Source organism: Cricetulus griseus, chromosome 5 (genome assembly GCF_003668045.3).
Source record: "Cricetulus griseus strain 17A/GY chromosome 5, alternate assembly CriGri-PICRH-1.0, whole genome shotgun sequence".
Lineage (NCBI taxonomy): Eukaryota > Metazoa > Chordata > Mammalia > Rodentia > Cricetidae > Cricetulus > Cricetulus griseus.
The window spans coordinates 62,312,803-62,334,784 of record NC_048598.1 but is presented as its reverse complement, the minus strand read 5'-3'; the positions used below and the strand labels follow the sequence as shown (position 1 = coordinate 62,334,784).

Sequence of the window (21,982 nt, the reverse complement as noted above, 5' to 3'; positions counted from 1 at the left end):
TGAAGATACATGTCAATGAATGGGAGTTCTGTTACCAGAGAGCTTTCCAGAATGCCCCTTTCTAAAACAGTGCCATATTAGCATGTGAAAAGCCTGCAGAGGGGCATGCTTCCTGAAGATTCCTAGTCTATCTGGGGGTCTATTTGTTACAGTTTCTTAAAAAGCAATGGGTTTTTAGTGCGATGCTCAGAGGAAGAAATCCAAAATTATATGGAATCAGAGATACTTTTTGCACTGGGTCCGGCTCTATCTTCCTGCTGCTGCCTCTGGGGCATTTCTGAAGAGTCTATTTTCTACTCTGAGTTGGTAGAGAGTCAGGAAAGTAATTGCTGTGACCCATTCAGATTCCCAGAGGAATTGTGAGACTAGAAGCGGAGACTGAAACAATAGCTCTTTCTCCTTCAGCCCTCGGCAAGCACTGAGACATAATTTGCATGTCTCTATTCTCTTATGTTTAATACTCATGCAAAACCACTGTCTTTGGGTTGGTGTGCAGCTCAGTTAGTACAGTGCTCACCTAGCATGGACAAAGCCCTGGGTTCAATTCCCAGTGCTGCATAAACTGACCATGGTAGGACACAGAATGCTGCAATTCTAGCACTCTTGAGGCGGAGGCAAGAAGATGAGAAGTTCAAGGTCATCCTTGACTAAATAGTGATTTCTAAGTCAGCCTGGACTATATTATATATTAGATTCTGTCTGGGAGGAAAAAGCAGGGAAGGGTGTGCTGGAAAAACAGTCAAGATGTAACTATTTGCAGACCAAGCCTGAGGACCTGAGCCTGGATCCCCACCAATCATGTAAAAGCCAGGCATGGCAGTACACACCTGTAACACTAGTGCTGGGAGATGGGTGCAGGCAGATATCTAGAGCTCAATGGCCAGGAACTCTGGGCCAAAACAAATGAGCTCTAATTTCTGTAGGAGACCATTTGTTCTAGCTTTATTCTGTCCCTGTGACAAAACACTCCAGTTTTTCAAAGTGGAGAATTTGATATCTCATTATATAGGTTACATTCCACCTTTGAGGCAAGTCAGGGCCAAACCTCAAGCAGAAACCTGAAGGCAGGCCTAGTTATTATTCTACACAGTATTGTCTCTGACCAAGGAACTCACTCATATCCAAGGGAGTATAGCAGAAGCCATGAAGGAATACTGCTCTCTGGCTTCCACACAGGCATAAGGTTAACTAACTTTCTTATACAGTCAAGAAGCACCTGCCTGGGAAATGGTGCCACCCACAATGTACTGGGTCCTCCTGCACTAATTAACAGTCAGAGAGGTCCCCTACAGACATGTCCACAGGCCAGTCTGACCTGGGCAGTTGATCCAATTTCTCTAGGCTATGTCCAGTTGACAGTGCAAACTAACTAGAAAACCCTGTCTCAACAAATCAGATGTAAAGTAAAAGAACATACTAAAAACCAGCCTCTTGCTTCCGTGCAGGTATACACACAGGTGAGCGCACCTGTACACATGTTCACACATGTGCATAACCCCCCGGCACACATCTGTGCATGCACTTGCACACATACACACCCATGGGAGTGTGTGAGTGCACACATAGTGCATTTTCTTTGATGTTATTTATTTATTGTTATTTATACATGACTGTTCTTTATGAAAGTGCCAACTTGGAAAGCAAAAAGTTAGACTACTTCCCAATAAAGAATGGACTCCTCAATATGTCTTGAAGGAATTGGCTCAGCCCCAATCAAGGCATCATAGACCACAATGGCCAGGGAACAGATAGGTGTCCCCATTCCCCAGCAGACTTGACCCTGGGGAGCTCTCTGGTCCCCTTACAAAGCTGTACAACCAGACCTGAATCTATTATCATAAAGCAGGAGTAACTATTCCTGAGCAGCGGTGCACATCTGTAGTGGCACCTCTTGTACTTCACAGAACTAAGGAAAACACCAGAAGGCTTTCCTCCAGTTCTCAGCCTGACCTTGAAACTGGACAATCACTTAAGGAAACAGGACAGCAAGGTAAGGAATGTCACTGTTAGTACCCTGTCTAGAATTTCACCTCCATCCCAATTTCTAAATTTCCCAATAAGACCTACTACAGCAAATCCCCCTTACAGTGATCAAGAAAGAAATCTCTGCTCTCCCCTTTAGGACTGCTTGCACAAAGCCCATTTCTCCTCTCTCTCTCTCTCTCTCTCTCTCTCTCTCTCTCTCTCTCTCTCTCTCTCTCTCTCTCTCTCTCTTGTTTTGCCTTGTAGGGAAGTTGATACAGGGTCTGCCCTGTCTTGTCCCTTCCAGGTGCATTGCCGCCACATTTATCAGCCACAGCTTTCCTTCCCTGACAATACTGACCCAGGACTGCTGCTATGAGCATCCAGTCTGGACTTTGTCGCCTGTAGGGACTTCTGATGAGAGTGCACCAGGACTGCTGAGCCTTAAGCTTTTATCTTAAAGTGGCTCTCACTCAGTCATGACTGCATGTGGCCAGCCCACAACACACACATAGACACATGCAGACATAGGAGGCTAGCTCCTCCCAAATGTGTGTCTCCATCGCACGCACGCATGCACGCGCGCGAGCACACACACACACACACACACACACACACACACACACACACACACACGGGGAGGGGCGCTAGCTTTCCCCAACTCCGTGTCTCAGTAGAAACCCATCTGCTTGCAGTTGGAAACTCAGCCTACTATGTGAAGAGGGAGAGCTAATCTGGTAAGAAATGGATCTGGCAGAGTTCAGCAGTAATAGCAACTGCATTGCTGCAGCTGCACGGTTATATGTTAAAGGTCTATGCATAAGTCTTTGCTGTGAGACTTGGGGGCTGTTTATAAAGTGATAAACAAAGTGGTCAAAGTAAAGAGGCATATTCTCACCTTCCCGTACAAAGAACCTGCAACAATCAGATCGTAGCCAGAAGGATCTTTCATTTGTGGTCACCTGCAGAAGTACTGCCTGTCATCAGTCTGTCATGAGTAGCTCATGAGGCCCCACTGCCCCTCATATGGTTTACAGGCAATTCATGGGTCCAGGGTGTCCATGCCCCATGCAGGTAATTGTCCTGGAGCCAGCTGCATCTTTTTGGGAACATTTTTTCTTTGTTAAGGTCCCACTTGCTTTTTTCTCTTTTGCTTTCTTGGCTAGGATGCCACTACTGGGGATTAAAGCTAGGGCCTTGAGAACAGAAAGCAAGTGTTTTACTTTTGAGGGACAGCCCTAGCCCAGGGCTCCACATTACACTCCTATAAACAAACCCTCACCTATGGTTCTACAAGCAACCCTAATTAAAACTCTTAGGTCATTAAAAAAAAAAAGACATCAAAATAGAAGGGGGATGAGATAGGAAGAGATCAGTAGGACTGGAAGGGAGACATGAGAGAGTAATGGGGTAAACATCAAAACACATTATGTCTGTATATGAAATGTCAGCTTTAACTCATCTTTAACACATACTAATACAAACATTAAAATAACATGTATCTTGTGTGGCATATTTTTATATTCTTTGTCATAAGCAGACTATATTCTACAATTCTCAGTGATTCATACAAAAGCAATTCTCTTGAAAATGAGAAGGAAAGGTAATTTTAAAGGGAAAACGTAACATTTCCTTCCTGAGAGTTTTTCCTAAGGGCAGAAGACAGCGTGGCGCAGTGGCTGGATTCTTGGGATTTCAGGGGCAGCTGGAGTTCAAACACTAGCTTTGTATCTTCCTAGATGGGAGACCAGGCAAGTTATTTAACTTGCCTGAATGAGCACAACAAAGAATTAATAATAATAACAGCCTCCCCTGAGTCATTGGAAAGAGCTTAGGCAGAAAAGTAGCTCCACAAATATCAGCCCTTGTCACCATTACCCAGAGTGTATTGTAACTGTGGTCACCATGGATCCCCAAAGGACTGTGGGATGACTGCTGTAAAAAGGTACTTTACCTGCTGGGTGCAACATCACCCCTAGTGTGCTTGTCCTTATTCAGCATCAGGCACATATTTTTGCATTGGGGGGATATAGATGGGGAAAGAATAGCATTGGTACATAGGGAAAAACTTGTGGAAGCATCTGTGTTCTTTCTGAAACATTCTTCCTGTCTTTGTTAAGGTTTCTTTCTTCTTTTGAAGCAGTCCCAGGAATTGAACCTAGCTCTCAGGACTGCTAGGATGCACTCTACCACTGAGCTCCAGGTGCACCCTGACATTCTGCTCTATTTATGCTTCTTGGCACTGAAATACTCATCTGTGCTGTTCACATGCAGACATGTCTTTCAGGTGTGCTACTAGAACAAACTGTCCCTAGTCCTCTTTGAAACGCAACCATCTCTTCTGTGGGTAACTCCGGTGACAAGATTGTTCAGTCTCATAAATAAATCTTGGATGAATACCTAAATAGACGCTGACAAATTAACACATTACTAGACAGAAAGGTATTTATAATTTTAAGACTCTGAAAGCTATGTGTAATTATCCATAAGATTCAATGTTTTCCATTGCAGTTCTAGGCACCCGAGTAGGTTACATGCAGAGATGAAGGGAGCATCGTGAGGCAGGGTGCTGTTGAAGACATCTTCAAATTACAGTAGAAAGGAAGGAAACATGCTGTTTTTCATACCATGGCATCAGTCCCATAAAAGGAGGCAGTTGTTTTGTGGAATGATAAATATAAGGCTATTACATGCTTAATTAAAGACACAATCCTTCTAGTGCTGAACAGACTTAATCCCCAACTGAGAAGAAATACAGACTTTGGAGAGGAGGCAAACTATTTTATAATTGTTTTTGGTGGTGTTGTGTTTATTGTCACAAAGAACAGCAATAAAACGTATCTATCATTACAGAGCTGACTGTATCCTTAGAGCATTGGCCTGTGGTGTTAGTTCATCCTATGGTGTTAGTTTATAAGGCAGCCTCCTCCCACCAAAAGACAGGTATTGGGTCTTTTCATGAGTTAAATGGGAGCCTGGGGTTGCACACATCCCATCTGGAACCTGCTAAGGAAATAAAGAACTCAACTTGGGTTATGGATGTTATTTTAATGAATGTGGTGCCCTCTTCTGGTGGAAAGCCTAAATCAATAATGAAATCTTGTGGGCAGACCAAGCATAGCCTCAGCCTCTGGCTCTCTCAGCTCCAGTAATATAAAGCAAGGAGATACCCCAAGTGACCAGACAACAGTCAATCAACCCAAATCCCCATCAAAATTAAATGACAAAATAAAGGACGAAAATGCAGAAACAAGAGAGAGAAAGGCAGAAATCTGGCACAGGAATAGAGAGATGGGAATTAACAAGGGAATTCCCCAAGGGCTATCTTTAAAAAAGAAAACAGTGTTTAAAATAACTTCGGGGTTTTTAAATGACAAGAAGTGGCCTTGATCACTGGACTTCTTAGGAGGAATTCTTTCTATTAGGCATGTCAGTGGATGCAAGGACTGAGAGGAGCAAACACCTCTTTGAAAAATTAGTTGAAGAAATTTCTAAAGTTAAGTATTCTGTGACAAAAAGCTTTTTTTAACATTGTCACTTTTCATGAGGCCAACCCTATAATATTAAAAAAAGGATTTTGGGCTGGAAAGATGGCTCAGTGGCTTAAGAGTACATACTGTTCTTTCAGAGGACCTGAGTTCAGTCCCAGCACTCAGGTCAAGAGGCTCAAAATCTATGCTAACTCCAGCTCCAGGAAATTCAATGGCCACTTCTGGTTTCTTTGGGCACAGTATTCATGTGTACATACCATCTCCCACAACACACACACACACACACACACACACACACACACACACACACACACACACACGTATACAATCTCAAAATACAAAATAATGTTCCACCACATGTCTACAAGCCTTTTGGAGGTTTGGACACTGAAGATACTTTCTTGATGAAAACTTGAGCCACAACTATATAATTATTTGTCATGACATAAAACATGTAACCAACCTTAAGGATGGTGTCTAATATCTATAAACTAATATATCAGAGTTACACATGCATGCTACTTTTTGAGTGAATTCTAGTAGCTTTAAGGCCAGAGATACCTAACAAATGGTTACCTGCAGAACAAATAATTCAAAGAACCCTAGCATTCCAGACAAAACATATTCTGTCCATTAACACTCCACTGATTGCTGAATTATTTTTACTCCCGAGTGATCTCAGTTGTTTCTGCATCACAAATCCTGGCAGTTACTAGACGCTAAGGCCCAAATTGAACATGTATTTATGAAAAGAAGCCAAAGAAGTTTATACTATCCTATCATGCAGTGGTTCAAGTCCAGGAGGGTGGAGGGCTGGATCTTCATGCCATTTGCAATCAAAAAAGACCAACAGTTCTGATACTTAGTTTCTGAGGACTCTGTGGATTTGATGAACTCTGAATTTAGGGTGTCAGGAAGCTAGGGTGGGACACTGCCAAGGAAGGGAGTGATCATGTTTTCCATTTGGTATAGTTTGAATAAGAACTGTCCAACCTAGGTTCATGTTTACACACTTGGTCCCTAGCTGGTGGCCCTGTCTGGGGAGCTTGTAGAACCTTTAGGAGGTGGAGCCTCACTGGAGGATGTGGGTCATGAGGGTGGGGATTGGGGTGGCTTTTGAGACTCTATAGTCAGCTTCTACTTTCTGCTCACTCTTTACTTCCTACTTGTGGGTATAGTGTGACCAGCCAGCTTCCTGAGCCTGCTGCCATGCCTTCCCTACTGTGATGGACTGATTCCCTCTGGAACTGTACACCCAAATAAACCCTTTCTCTTTAAATTGCCTCTGTTGGGGTATTTTACACAGTCATAGAAAGTAATTAAGATGCTATTGTTTTATGCAAAGAAACATATTGCAACTGTGAGAGAGCTAGAGGAAAGGGAACAGATTTGGAAGTATTGCATCCATATTGGTAAGCATAACTCTGGGAATAGGACTCACTCAGGCCACTAGATTCTTTTGCCAACATAGGCATGTCATTGGAATGCAGTGTTCACAATGCGACGTTTTAACAGAAATCATGCTAAGGCAACTTAAACGGGGTCCCTCAGCATCCATATCCACACTTTCTCTGTATCTGATGCCGTAACTACTCTTCCAGCTTGCAGAAGATTAAGTCTTACCATCCAGGCTTGCCTTCAGCAAAATCCAACAAGGCTTGACTAGCTTCCTCCCTTACCTCTGTTCCTCAGCTATATTATAATATAATATACATATTATAATACATGTTGTAACATGTATATTACAAGTTCTTTTTTAAGTGAGACCAACTACATGATAAACATTATATGGTGGATTTTCAAACTTGTTTATCTAATATAGATTAGATACATATTACATTTATATTTATACAATCTAAATTTATATGTATATAAATAATATAAGATAAATAATATATTAAAAACTTATCTAATAGATTGCTACAATATGTCACATCTAATATACGCATATATATTATCAATAGGTACAATACATTGATGACTGCATATTGACAGGATTTAGTTATTTGGTTCCGGGGGCATGTGAATAATGTGTGAGACATTGTGTTGACTCTAACATTCAGAGCTACACAAATACTTATACTCAGAAGTGCCTTCCATCCTACTCCCACTTTTGCTATGCCCTTCCTCCCATTCATCCACTTTAGTGGGTGGCATATACTTCATGGCTTTCTTTTGCATAAATAAGTAAGCACATATCTGCTAACATGAGATGCCCTTCGTACTCAAACAAGCACCCATAGGGAATAAGTCAGCTCACAGAGGTCATCCTTACTCCTTTTTCACAGATGCAAATACCACTATACTGTATAGATACACTATTTAGTAAGAGAGTCCTTCATGAATAAGCAATTATGTTAAATCCAGTATTGTTCAACCATAAAAAGAAATGCAATGGCATGTGTCAGATTACTCCGGATAAAGGAAGTTTACCACAGGCCTGAGGATCTAAGTTGGATACCCAGGACCTACATGTTGGAAGGAGAGAACAGACTCCCACAAGTGATCCTCTGACCTCCACATGCATGCTGCGGCATGTGTGCCTCTCCACAAATACACTTTGTAAGCAGATTCATATAAAAACACATTTTAAAACCCTACAATGAACAACAGCCATATGTATGTGCACATGGTATTATCCCAGGTGCACTGTCCAGGAGCTTTCTAGATACAGGGTGGCCAAACCTGAGGCAAGTACATGAGTGGTTTTGTTGGGTGGTAGGAAATCCCCTGAAGACCTGCACCAGTGTACACAACTCCTGGCAGCAGAGCAGGTCTGTTTCCCATAACCTTGTCAGAGCATTGTGTGACAGAAGGTTTTGTGACATTGTCTGGCTTTCACTAATTGATAGGAAAGATACGGTACCCTGGTAGCATTTATTCGGGAGATCTAACATGATGATGGGGTTTGGCTATTTTCTTCTGTTCTCAGGGTACATTCTTTATCATTGTTCTGCATGTTCTGTGTGTACCTCTTTGCTATTTTAACCTATTTGGGTTTTCTGTTTGTTTGTTGACTCTCTCCCTCTCCCTCCTTCCCTTTCTCCGCCCACCCTCCCACACCGTGTGTGTGTGTGTGTGTGTGTGTGTGTGTGTGTGTGTGTGTGTGTGTGTGTGTGTGTGAGTGCTCCTGCTTTCATATGTGTGTGAACAACCTCAAGTGTCATTTCTCAGTAACACCATATACCTTATTACAGTACAGATTCTTGCGTTGCTCTAAGGCTCATGCATTGACTAGGCTGGCTAGGCAGAAAACCCTAGGGATAATCTTGTCTCTGGCCTCCACAATGCTGGTGTTACAGGTGCATATTTTTTAGCTTTTTTGCTTGTTTTAATGTGGGTCCTGGAGACTCAAAATCTGGTCTTCCTGACTTTCCTGAAAGCACCTGTAACCTGAGTTACCTGCACAGTCCCAATCTCCAATTTCTAAGATTTTTCCCCATCACCCTCTTCATTAGGGGTTATCTTTTTTTTGCTCTGTGTATATCTTCATGGAAAGTCTCAAATTTTCACATGGAATATTTCAGCTAACAGTGAATCATTTTTTGAATCATGAACAGAAAGTCTTTCTCTATACTAGCATTAAAAAAGAGCTTATGTCCATTTTCTTCTAAAGTTCGAGTGGATTCTTCCTTACATTTGCACCTATAACATATTTAAGTTCTGTTAATGACAGAATTTGAAGTAACAGAATTCTTGGAGATGGGGCTAGGAAGATGGCTCAGTTGGGAAAGTGCTGGATCCACAGCAGCAATAAAAGAAGGCAGGCATGGCAGTGCTTATATGCAATGCTTGCCCTGGATGAGGGTGGAGGAGGCAGGGACAGGTAGATTCTTAGAGTTTACTAGCATCCTAGCCAAATCTGTGAGCTCCAGCTTCAGTGAGAAACCCTGTCTCAAACACTTAGGTGGGAGCAATTAAGGAAGACACCTCACCTGATGTCCACCTCTGCATAAGCACACACACACACACACACACACACACACACACACACACACACTCAGCTCACATACACATGCATACATGCACGCACACTTTCCTGATCCTGAAGCATCTTCTCTTATCCATTATACACACTAACTACTGGAGCAGGTATGGCTTGATGGAGGGAATATTTAGCTGGGTGTTTATACAGATTCTCTTAGCCTCATCCTCTCTCTTCTGCTCCATGCCTGTGTCTGACTTCCTCTCTCCCTCTGCAGATGGGAAGCTAGAACCTGAATAACAAGCCTAATTGGGTTAGGAGCCACAGTAGGATGGCTCTTTGACAGACCATTCTTTATTGGAGGGTGTGCTCTCATATCCACACACCAGGCTTCATTGTGAAGGACAGACACCAGTGACCATGGTAAATCCATTCATATGACTTACTTCCCTTTTATCAGCACCATCTGAGTCTGTTAGAAATCTTAACCAAGGGTTTAATTTCTCTACAGAGGGCTTTAAATTAATTAGGGGTTCACATGCTAACAAAGAGCCTGATACATCCATAAATCAATCTGGTGTCGGAGGGCTACTCAGAGAGGGTGTCTATTCACGGAGCCTTCATATCCAGCTTCCCCGTTGGGCTCCCAACAAAAGGGTGCAGGTGTGGAATAGGCCTCTGTGACCAGGAAGCACCAATAATTATCGTGCATCACTTAAGCCACAGCAGGTAATCAGCCAAATCAAAGTCCTGGGTGCCCAGCAAGTAAAATCCAAGTCACCATGAAGACCACAGTGTATCATTTTAACCCCAATCAATGAAGAGCCCAAACACCATGATTTATTTTATACCAGGTCTAAGAATTACAAGGACATTGATCAAAACGATTCCCTTTCTTCTCTCTTTTGTTAGGAATGGAAAGTAGCAGATGGAACCACTTTTTTAATGTGCTGAACATTAATAGAATAGAATAACCTATGAAATTGCTGGTGCCTTTTATTAAATACACTCACATGCATGTTTGTATATACACAGGCTGTGTTCTGAGCACAACACTTGTACTTTGACTCCACTCTAGAACTGTGGAACAATGAGTTTTAAACATTTCTGCGGGGCAGTCATTTCGTTTCTCTTGAATCCTTTTGTTAGAAAACACCTGAGAAACAAAAGAACTATGAATTTGTTCTTAAATGGTTTTGTATTTTTGTCACATCTAAGTGTGTACAAAACAACCATGAATGAATATGTATTAACAAAATCTTTTAAAGCATATAAACTATGCCTATTGTAAAAACAGCTCTTTCTAGTAAAAATCTCTTTGTTCATTCACTATATTTAAACTCAATCCTGCACCCCTACATTAGGGTTTGGAAATCTGCATGCTAGATGTAATTACACTTAAGCCTGTATAAGTAATGTTGCATAATTAGATCCTCAAGATGAAAATGTGGTACTACAGCACCCCCAGAACAAATCTATCACAGGAGCAGTTGAGAAATCCATAATTTTAAAACAGGACAGGAAAATGTGCCACTACTAATACAACTCCTCAGAATTTATGATAGTTTCCAAGTAAACAATTCAGGAAACAGATGATTTTAGCTCAGAAATATACAGAAAGAACACCCTAAGAATTTGAATGACACAGGGGACTTTTTTCTTCTGTCCATGTGACATAAGAGGCCTCCACCAGGAGCTGGCACTCTGCACCCCCACGGACACACCATTTGGTTGGGCTCATAATGATTCAGGCCCTGCAGGGTTCATTGCCATGGCAAAGCAAGAAAAGAAAATGAAGAAAATAACTGTGTGCCAGGGAACAGGGATTGAATCACATCTTTGATGCTGGAAGCAACTGCGTCAAACTGCGAAGATGGATGTGGGAGGGGTTGTCAAACCATGCTGCCCAGGCCATTCATCTGCGCCTTCTCCCAGCCTCATGTCAAGCCCTTGAACCATGCAGGTGCTCTCAGAATGTGCACCTGCACCAGTGCCAGCCACTCTGAAGACAAAACAGAAAAGCCCCTTTCTGACGTTTCCTCCCATCTCTACATAGCGGTCTTGGTCTTACTTTTCAGTCTGCTTGCACATCGAAAGTCTATAAGGGAATGGCGGCTTATCTCTGAAGTCTCTACTTAGATTTTAGGTCATTTGCACTCAAGATTTCCTTACTTGGGAGGGCACTATGAGACACCACCAACACAAACATGAGCATGGTATCAAAAAGACAGCAAGAGCTGGGCAGATGGCTCGGTAGCTCTGAGCACATGTGGTTCTTCCAGAGGACCCACGCTTGGTTCCTGTCATCAACATTAGGCAGTACAATTAAGCCCAGCTCCAGGAGACCTGTGAAACCTTTCTTTGGCCTCTACAGGTACCTTTACTCATCTGCACATCTGCACATGCAAGCACACACAGACACACACACAAAAATAAACTAAATATATTCGTAATGAGCTTGGGAGCTGGCTCAGTGATAGAAGGTGCTTACAGTTCCAGCCTGGCAACGTGAGTCTGACTGACAGTTAAGATGTACATGGTGGAAGGAAGACCCATCCCCTATAAGCTGACGGCTGACTCTACAAGAGCATCATGGCATGCATGTACACATACTAAAATAAGTATAATTTTTTAAAAAGTAGTTGGGTGTGGTGGTACATGATTAATGAGACAGACACAGGTAGATCACTGGGACTTCATGACCAGCCAGCTGACCTTAGTCTACTTGGTGACCTCAATGTGGAGACATGGACAATGCCTGAGGAATGAAAGCCGAGGCTGTTCTTTTCATATGCCTACACATACAAAGGTGTACCCCCCCACCCACACACATGATGTCTATACTGGCAGTGGAGAACCTCTGCCTTACACTTACTGTTTGCTAGGGTGCATAAGACAGTTCTGGTGGGGAGGTAGGATTTTGCCATTGCTTTAGGGTTATGAGGCTCCTCACCACTCATGTCATTAGAGACCGCTTAGGTAACAGTAAGTAACAAGGCATTCCTTCTTTCCCATCTATGGTGGGTCACAGGAGGACCTTTAGAGAGGCAATGACCAATCATGTCTGGCAATCATGAGAAAAGTCTGTGTCATGGAAACTTCTGGAGAGTCTAAGCTGGTTTCCCAAAGCTGGCTCTGCAGACTGGCAGACCTACTTCCTGGCAACACACTCAAAAGACAACAGGAAAGCAAAAGGTTGAAATTAGGGTCTTCTAAAATAATATGCAAACATCCTGGTGTCCATGGAGCCAAAAAGTCTCTCATCACACAGCTACCAACCTCTGGAACTGAGTGGTGAAATGTGGTAGGCAATAACTAAAACAACAAATGGTAAGATTGCTAGGAAAAGGGGTTGCATGGTAGCCATGACACAAACGCTCCCATGGACAGTTAGGTTCATAATTCAACCTGAATCCCTATTAACGAGGAAAGAAAGCCTGAGCACAGAAATTAATACATATAAAAGAACGAAGTGTAAATATAATAGTGAACTATTCACTACTTGAAACAGAGGCCAAGACTCAGGATGATGATCAGAACAGAGGGAAGCAGCAAGGATGGATGAACTAGATGAGGGAGTAATAGAAAATGTGCAGCCAGGAGCAGGCGACATGGCTCAGCTTGGAAGAGTACCTGCTGCTCTTCCAGAGGAATTTGGTCTACTCCCTGTATCTACAAATGGCTCACAATCATCTGTAACTCCCATCCATGGGATGTAAAACCCTCTTTTGGCTGCTGTAGGGACCCATAGGCATGTACATATATACACAGACACACACAGTTACAGGTACACGAGTAAATATTGTTTTAATTAAAGAAAAAGTATACAGTGTAGACACAAAGAGAAAACTGGCTGATGTCAACAGTTGAACAAAGTCTTGGGGACACAGAAGATCAAGACGAAGGGACCCCAGTGCCTTTTTTTCAGAGTTCTTCAAAGATAAGAGAGGTGGTAGGGTGAAGAAATAAAGAAATAATAAAAACTGCTCAATTAAAGAAAGAAGAGCAAACCACACAAAGCTACAGATTTAAGAACTGAAATAGCCCTTGAAAAGATTTTCACCCAAAACTCTGCACCCAGACACCTCACAGATACACCTTCCTGTGGAGAGTCAGACTAAAGGGAACAGAACTCTTTAGTGGGGTAGAGAAGTAGAGGCATGATGGGGATACCCATGAGACAGCACGGTTAGAACAATAGGAAGTCTCTCATCAGAAGGAAGCAGCAAGGGTTTTTACATGGGCTGGGAAAAAGTACAACATCCAGAACTATCAGCACAGACTCACCTATCTAGTCAGAATATCCCTCAGCAATGAAGGGGAGAGCAAGAGAGCATCAGGTAAAGGCAGACAGATAAAATAATGTGTTGCCAGTAGAACTATCTTAAAAGATTATGCAAACAAAGTTCTCCAAGAAGAGAAGAAGCTAATGAGACAAAATGAGTCAAGGGACTGAGGATCTGGTTCAGGGGGCAGAAACACTGTCACAAACCCTGAGGACTTGAATGATATCCCTGGGACCTCTATGGTGAATGAGGAAACAAACTCCACACAGTTCAATTGTAATCTGACTCCCACATGCATTCCAGGGCATACACATGTGCTGTAAACACAAACACACACACACACACACACACACACACACACACACACACGTGAATGAAATTTTAAAACTAATCAATACAAATATACTGAATGCCTAAATGGAAAGCTTAAATGATAAAACTTTTAGAAGGAGCCAGTAAGATAGCTCAGTGGGTAAAGGAGCTTACTGCCAAGTTTGACAACCTGAGGTCAATCTCTAGGGCTCACATGATGGAAGGAATGTCTGATTCTGACCTCCATACATGTACACACACACACACACACACACACACACACACACACACACACACACACACACGAACACCAGTAGAAATAAGTTTTAAATCATGGAGGAAATCTAGAAGAAAAGCTAGGAAAACGGTTCTTCAAACTGCTATCAGTGACTATTACAACAAAGCTCAGCATCAGAAAGCACATAGGAATGAATGAGATGCATCAACTCGAAAGCATCTTCATGGTCAAGGAAACAAGCAACAAAAAGTAGCCTCCATAACTGCAATGGTGGGGCCACTAATTGGGTACTATTCTAAAAAGATGACATAGAAATGGTTGAAGATATGGGGAAAGGATCCAGGATTTTCACTAATCTCTAACAAAGTGGGGGGGCACAAGGAGATATCACCTCCTAGCTGTTATAATGGATAGGACCAAAATACAGCTGTGAACACAGAGATGTACCAGATGTTAAAGTGCTTGTTGTGCAGACACAAAGACTGACATCAGATCCCCAGCACCCTGTTAAGTAGCCTGGCATGGTAGTATGCACCTATTATTCTAGCAACAGGGAGGCTATTCTAGCAACAGGGAGGCAGAAGCTGGGGGATCTTGAGAACTCACTGGCCAATCAATCAGGACCAGGCTCAGTGAGAGACTCTGTCTCAAAAAATAAAGCAAGAAGTGATTGAAGAAGACAACCTCTGATCTATACACACCCACAGAGAGAGACAAGCACATACACTGTGCATACATATGTACATACAAACATGGCATCAACATAGACATATACTACCCAAAAATAATTACTTAAAAATAAGATACAGCAAGTGTTCTTGATGGTAGAGAGAAAAACAAATCCTTGTATACTGTTGGCGGAACTAACTTTATATGGTCCTTTTATGAAAGAATATGGTTTTCCTTCAAAATAATACCACAGGACCTAGGAACCATTCTTTAGAGGGGATTTCCAAATCTAATGAAGTCACCTTATGCAGTGTTATACATAGCCACAATATGGATTCAACTTATATCATTTCACAGTTGCATGAATAAATTGAAATATGTAAGAATATTAAGAATTCCATAAAAAAGAAATGGACCTGACCACTTGTAACAATAAGAACAAATAGGAGGATATTGGTTTAAGTACAATAAACTGGACACAGAAAGGAAAATATGGCATGATGCCAGTTCGTGTAGCATCTACACAACACAGAATACATTGAGTACAGAAAAGTCGATGCCTGCAGTAGGGAAGGAGGGGGTATGAGAAGAAACAGGAGGGTACAAATCTGCAGTTAGACTGGCTCAATAAAGCTAAACCTCTTCTGTGAAGCATGGGGACTGTTTTTTGGTAATATTCCACTGAAGAAGGAAACTTTACTAAGAGACTTTGGGTTCTCTTATCAAACACACACAAAGAGTAAAATGGAAGGTGAGGGAGTAGTGGGAGGAGAAAAATCTAAAATCATTGTATTCATGCATTCAATTACCAAAGAAGCTACGATTAAAATCATACTAAATGGGAGGCCACAGATGTTAATTTGCTTGTCTGTAGCAATCATAACGTATACCATAACATCAGGTTGTATATGTTAGGTTCAACAAAAATATAACATCATAGCCGGGAGTAATAATGCATAACCATCATTCCAGCACTTGAGAAAAAAAAGGCAGAAAAATGCAGAATTCTAGCCAGTCTTCACCACTTATCAAGGTCTATACTAGCCTGGGCTCTATGATCCTGAGTGGGAGGGGAAAGGGAAAGCATGGGGGGAGGGAGAGAGAGAGGGAAGGTGGCAGGGGGATGGAGGAAGAGGGGGATGTTTATTACACAGACAACCCTCCCCTAGACGAAGGAATCCTGGAACACCAGTGAGAAAGGAAAAGCTTGAATAAGTGCAGAAACCCTTCCTCATGTTTTCAAAATCATTTGAAAGTTGAAGCAAAAATGACACCACCACGTAATGTGTTTCTAAGTGTGTGTGGAAGAAAATCAAGACATTTGCATTATAAATGGGGGGAAGTAAATGAAGAGACATAAGAATGAATTATCTCTAGAGCACCCTATCTGAGCATGGATGAGCTATGTGTGTGAGGTTATACTCTGACAAACACTAGAAAAGACATCCAGACAAATACATTCAAAGAATGCTATAAATAAATCAAAAGTAATCCTGAAAACTGTTTCAACACCCACAGGATAGTAGCAGGGGAAAACGGTGAAATGAAAACAATAAAGAAAAACGAGACATAAGCTATGACACATCAGTAGCTCAGCTGAGAGTAAACAACCTCTACACACCAAATTAAAACTTAGATTTGGGGCTGGAGAGATGGGTCAGTGACTGGAGAATGCTTGCTGCTCTGGCTGAGGACCTGGGCTTAGGTCCCAGCACCCACACTGGTGGCCCACAGGTGCCTGTAACTCCAGTTCTAGTGGATCCAATACCCTCTTCTGGCCTCAGAAGGCTCCTACACATACATATAGAGATGCAGACATAAATACATAAATAAATAAATCTTTTAAAAAAGCAACCACACACACAAGTTGAATTGTAGAGTAGTTTAAAACAACATGGTCCAACTATGTTTCCTACGAAAAAAACCTCACTGTAAACATTAACAGTATAGGTGAGTTAAAAGTAGGAGTATGGGGAAAGATTTATCATACACCACCTTGATCCATACACCACAATGGAAGTAGCAAGGCATCCATTAACACCTAATATGGAGATTTGAGAGGAAAAAATGACCAGAGATAGAGAAAACACATTGTAGTTGTCTCTATGAGATGGGCTTACTCCACTTAATATGATCATCTCCAGTTGTGCCCGTTCCTGCAGATTGCATAACTTCATTCTTCTTTATGGTTGAAGAAACATCCATTGCAGACATAAAGCACCTTTCCCCTATCCATTCCATTGCTGTTGAACACCTAACAGCTGCTGTGAACAGTGCTGAAGTAAACACGGTGTGCATGCTAACGGAAGTAAAGGAATAGCTTGCAGCTAGGACCTATGGTTGCTGTGTCATTTGGATACATTCCAATCTTTGGTGAAAAAGAGGAAATTTCCAATCAAATTGCTAATTATCTTTAAAAGGGTGCTTTCCTTCACATACCAATACTTTTGTAGAAAATTGAGCACACTGAGGATGTGCTACTTATAAATTGAATTTGTGGTTACAGTTGCTAAGGACAACCTGTTAGTGAATTCACTGCTTTCAAGTAAGTATACTGAAGTAACATTCATATATAGCCACCCATGTACATATCTATATTATTTATGTATGGGTGTACACACACATACACACACACACACACACACACACACACACACACACACACACACACACACGTGTTCTCATTATACACTCAGATTAAAAAATGTCAATGAACTGTATCTGCCTATTGTGTAGCAATTACCTTCCAGATTGGTCCATCCCCCCAGGAAAGTTCCTTAAGATTGAAGGAAGTAACACAAAATAGCTTCAGGAAGTTCCGGAAAATGATCAGATTCACTAGGCCCTTCTTTCCAAGAGTAATCTATAAAGATGCTCAGAATCATTCTCAGACAAGCAAGGCTGCAAAGAAGCCTCTGAGATCAGCCAAGCTGCTGGCAAAGATCTTAGGCCATCTGATTCACAGAGAAAGCATGCTCTCCAACTGGCTGACCTGCCCACAGGAAATGCAGTACACTCGAGGTTCCCTGCTTGTGTGTGCTGCTACCTCTGCTGGGGGCAAGCTCTGGTGATGCAGCTGTCTTTGAGTCATTTATACTCTGGTAGTACTCCCTCACCCATATTCCTGTAAGTCAGCCCATAATGCTCATTAGTTCACCAAATTGAATTTTGGTGATATCCATACTTTGGAAAGTCATGGGCTCCCTATCTAGAGTGAGTAGGGGTGTGTGCCTCTCGTGTGTGTGTGTGTGTGTGTGTGTGTGTGTGTGTGTGTGTGTGTGTGTGTGTGTGTGTATTGTGTTCTGTTGTGTCTCTCGAGGAAAAAGCATATGATACAACACCACCTCCCAAGCCAATGAGACTAGCACCAGCATTAACTCTGACTGAAACAGTCAGAAAACAGTTCCCCTGAACTTGAATGGATCACTCATTTAAGGCTGTATAGCTCCATTTACACCCCACTGAGCAACAAAGGGCAGGGTCAGCAAATATGATATTGTACCTCAAATCAAATGCATTTTTATCTAATTGAAACCAAAGTTTTTGGCAGAGACTTGCTTTCTTTTCAGAGAGAGAGAGAGATAGAGATAGATAGATAGATAGATAGAGAGAGAGAGAGAGAGAGAGAGAGAGAGAGAGAGAGGGAACCCACATCAGAGAGACACCAACTCCTGCTGCTTCCTATCTTCTTTGTCTTCTGCCTACCAAGTCTCAGAAGATACAGGAATGAAAGTTCCGGATTCTGTAAAGAGAACTAGGAAAGGAGGGAGGCTCCAGGGGTAGAGATACCCAGGGAAGAAAGAGCTAGAGAGCATCCCCATGCTGCCAGGGACTGCGTGCTTACCTCTGAACATAAGCGCTCAGGTCTGATCCAACGGCATCCAGAGACTGAGAGGACCAAGCTACTAAGACCTGAGTCAAAGTCCGACACTGGCATGTGCCCAAACACAGCCAAATCCATAGAACTGTGAACATCATGAAGGTGAACTCAAAAGAGGCCCATGGTTCACATGCAGGATCAGAACTTGTGGCACATCTGTAGTGGGATTAACTTGTAGCCTAAAAAACTCAATTGTTTTTCTTTAAAACTTTGTGAGCTGATGCCTAAAATATCAAAAGACTCAATACCTAAGATGGATGCTGCTCCTGCTCACAAGCATCTAAAGCAGTAGTTCTCAACCTGTGTGTCATGACCCCTAGGGGATCAAACAGCTCTCTCACAGAGGAACCTAGGACCATCAGAAAACATAGATATTCACATTACAATTCATAACAGTAGCAAAATTACAGTTATGAAGTAGCAGTGAAAATAATGTTATGGTTGGGGGTCATCACAAAATGAGGAACTGTATTAACGTGTCCTAGCATTAGGAAGGTTGAGAACCAGTGCTCTGAAGACTCAATACTATCCTCAGCAAACCACAGGGCATTTCTTCAGGAAACTGGCCAGCAGACTCTACTACTATGGAGGAAATGAAGGGACTTGGAATTTTGGAAACCTCAAGGAAACAACAAAGTCATAAGAACCACACTACCTGATTTTAAATCTTACTATGCAGTCACAGTAATCAAACAGTCCATTGTTCTCAAGTGAGAAAGAAATAGATGAAAGAAACAAAATGCTGGAAAGATAGCTGAGCCGTAAGGGCTCTCACCTCTTTTGCAGACAGCCTGGTGACTCATAACCACCTGTAACTCAGCCCCAAGGAGGGAGGGAGGGAGTGACTCTCTCTCATACACACACACACACACACACACACACACACACACACACACACACACACACAAATAAAATGAAATACATACTTTTAAAATGAATTTAAAAAGTCACAGTCAGGTACAGACTTGTATGTGTAGAAGGAAATGGTTTTCAGCAAATTTTGCCATGAAAATTCCTGTTTTGAAAGGTCACACTTGTGAGTATAGATACTGTTTGAATTGCATGTCAACCTGCAGCACAGACAGAACTTAAGCACCTGTGGATCACTGACCTAAGTACATCTTGCTTCCATGCAGAGGAAAACACAAAGTAATTTTTATAAATGTAAAGTCAGAAAAGTTCTTCAAATACAGAAACTACTGGTGTTAAATTTTAAAATTCAATATGAAAATGTTTCCAGTCCTCCATAGGTACCATTCTTAAAAGGGAGTGGGCAAATGAAAGGGTGGGAAATGAAAACTGGCCACACAAACTATGATGGGACTTGTACTGAAAAGAATACAAACAACCTATACAATTGTACAAAGAGCAGCTGTGATTCTTTCAAACACACAAAACGATCAGATGTGTGAATGGATAGCAAGTGGACTGTATGTGGGCAGACCCTCATCATTAAGGAAATGCAAGTCAAATCACAAGGAACTACTGTCACATTAACTACCATAGGTACACTACAGAAGACAACCCTCATGAATGTTGGCCAGAGAGCAATCCACAGACCTCTCCATGATACTATGTGTACTACAGTGCATGTTGGAAGGCAGAAGTTTGTGGAGGAGTCTATGATCTCCTTATACCATGTGGGCTCGGGGATAAAGTCGGGTCATCACAATTGGTGGCAAGCACCTTTATCTACTGAGCCCTCATGAAATTGCCACCTTGGTTTCTGAGACAGGGTTTCTTACTGAGCAAGCCAGGTTGGACTGTCAATCTGATCCTCCTGTCTCCACCTCCTCAGAGTTTCTATTATAGCCATGCACCAGAATGTCCAGCATTTTATGTGGGTTCTGGGGATTGAACTCAGGTCCTTAGGCTTGCATACCAAACACTTTAATAAATGAGCTATTGCTCTAGGCCTAATTTTCTTTATAAAGGTTTTATGAAGCCTTTGTCCATGCACTGAGAAGTGGCAGAGTTTCATCGTTTTCATACTGTGTCATCATCTTTCATTCATTCCCTTTCCCTACTGCACCCCACTCACCCACCCACCCCCCCCATCGCCTGCTCCCCACACTGGCTGACTCCCTCCCTTTCTTCCAGAGACTGTACTTCCTTCTATTTTCTTATAATCTCTCTTCTTCCCACCTCATGATTCCTTTTCCAGTTTCATAACATGCATACACAGATAGAAACCAACACACATATACACATAACTTTAGACAGGTTCTGCATTTAAAAGGAAATGGTATTTATCTTTGAGTCTGGATTGTAATGATTCCCAGTTGTATCAATTTTCCTGCAAATGTCATGATTTCAGTTTTCACCACAGCTGAAAGAACATTATGTATGTGGAGCACATTTTCTTCTTTTGTTCATCTGCCAATTGTCATCTAAGATGATTCCATTTGCTCACGATTATGAATACTGTAGCAATAAGCCCGATGTGCAAATTTACCTGTAGTGTGCCTACCTGGAGACCCAAGAGTGCAATGTTATCCCTTGAGGGTCATCCACACTGACTGTGACAGTGGCTGTACCAACTGACATTACCCCCAGCAGTGAATAAGTGCTCCTCCTCTCATATGCCCAACTATACTTGTTTTTTAGGGTGAGTTTCCAGGGCTGGAAAGATGGCTCAGTAGTTAAGAACACTTATTACTCTTGCAGAGTAATAATAGTAATACAGTAATAATAGCAATAGTAATATAGTAATAATAATAATAACTAGAACTCCCAGCATCTTAGTGGTGATTCATAACCATCCACAACTCCAGTTCCACTGATACAATTCCCCCTTTCTCACATTCAGTTACCAGGTATTTATGGGGTACACATGCACATACATTATGAAGAGGCTCTAGCAGGCCCAAGCATGGCAAACACGGTACACATAGTTTATGCCTTACCTTCTCCTCCATTTCCTCCACCTTGCTAAACCATTACTTTCCTAAAGCTAGCCACCAAGGACTATCCCCTTGTTTGGCCACTTCCTCCTCCTGAGGCTGACTACCAAGGTCTAGCTAATAATGTATTGAAGTCCAGCAATCTCCATTGTCCTCTGTCCCTTGTCTTTGTCTGTTACTCTCTGCCTTTTGTCCCTCTGGGGAAAATAAATCTCCTTTGTTGAGAACTTGGTCCCAGAGAATCCACACACACACACACACACACACACACACACACACACACACACATATATATATATATATATATATATATATA

At 42.0% G+C, this 21,982-nt stretch overlaps 1 protein-coding gene across 1 annotated transcript in view; it reads right to left on the bottom strand.

Annotated features, from left to right (window-relative positions):
• The window catches only part of Nckap5 (NCK associated protein 5), a 544,909-nt gene extending 523,599 nt beyond the window's left edge, over nucleotides 1–21,310 (bottom strand). The window contains exons 1-3 of the mRNA XM_035445835.1: nucleotides 21,234–21,310; nucleotides 18,728–18,848; nucleotides 17,627–17,746 (exon numbers count right to left, since the gene is read on the bottom strand). Coding sequence (XP_035301726.1) covers nucleotides 17,627–17,746; nucleotides 18,728–18,848; nucleotides 21,234–21,310 — 318 coding nt within the window. The remainder of the gene's footprint in view (nucleotides 1–17,626; nucleotides 17,747–18,727; nucleotides 18,849–21,233) is intronic.
• Between the last annotated feature and the right edge of the window lie 672 nt (nucleotides 21,311–21,982).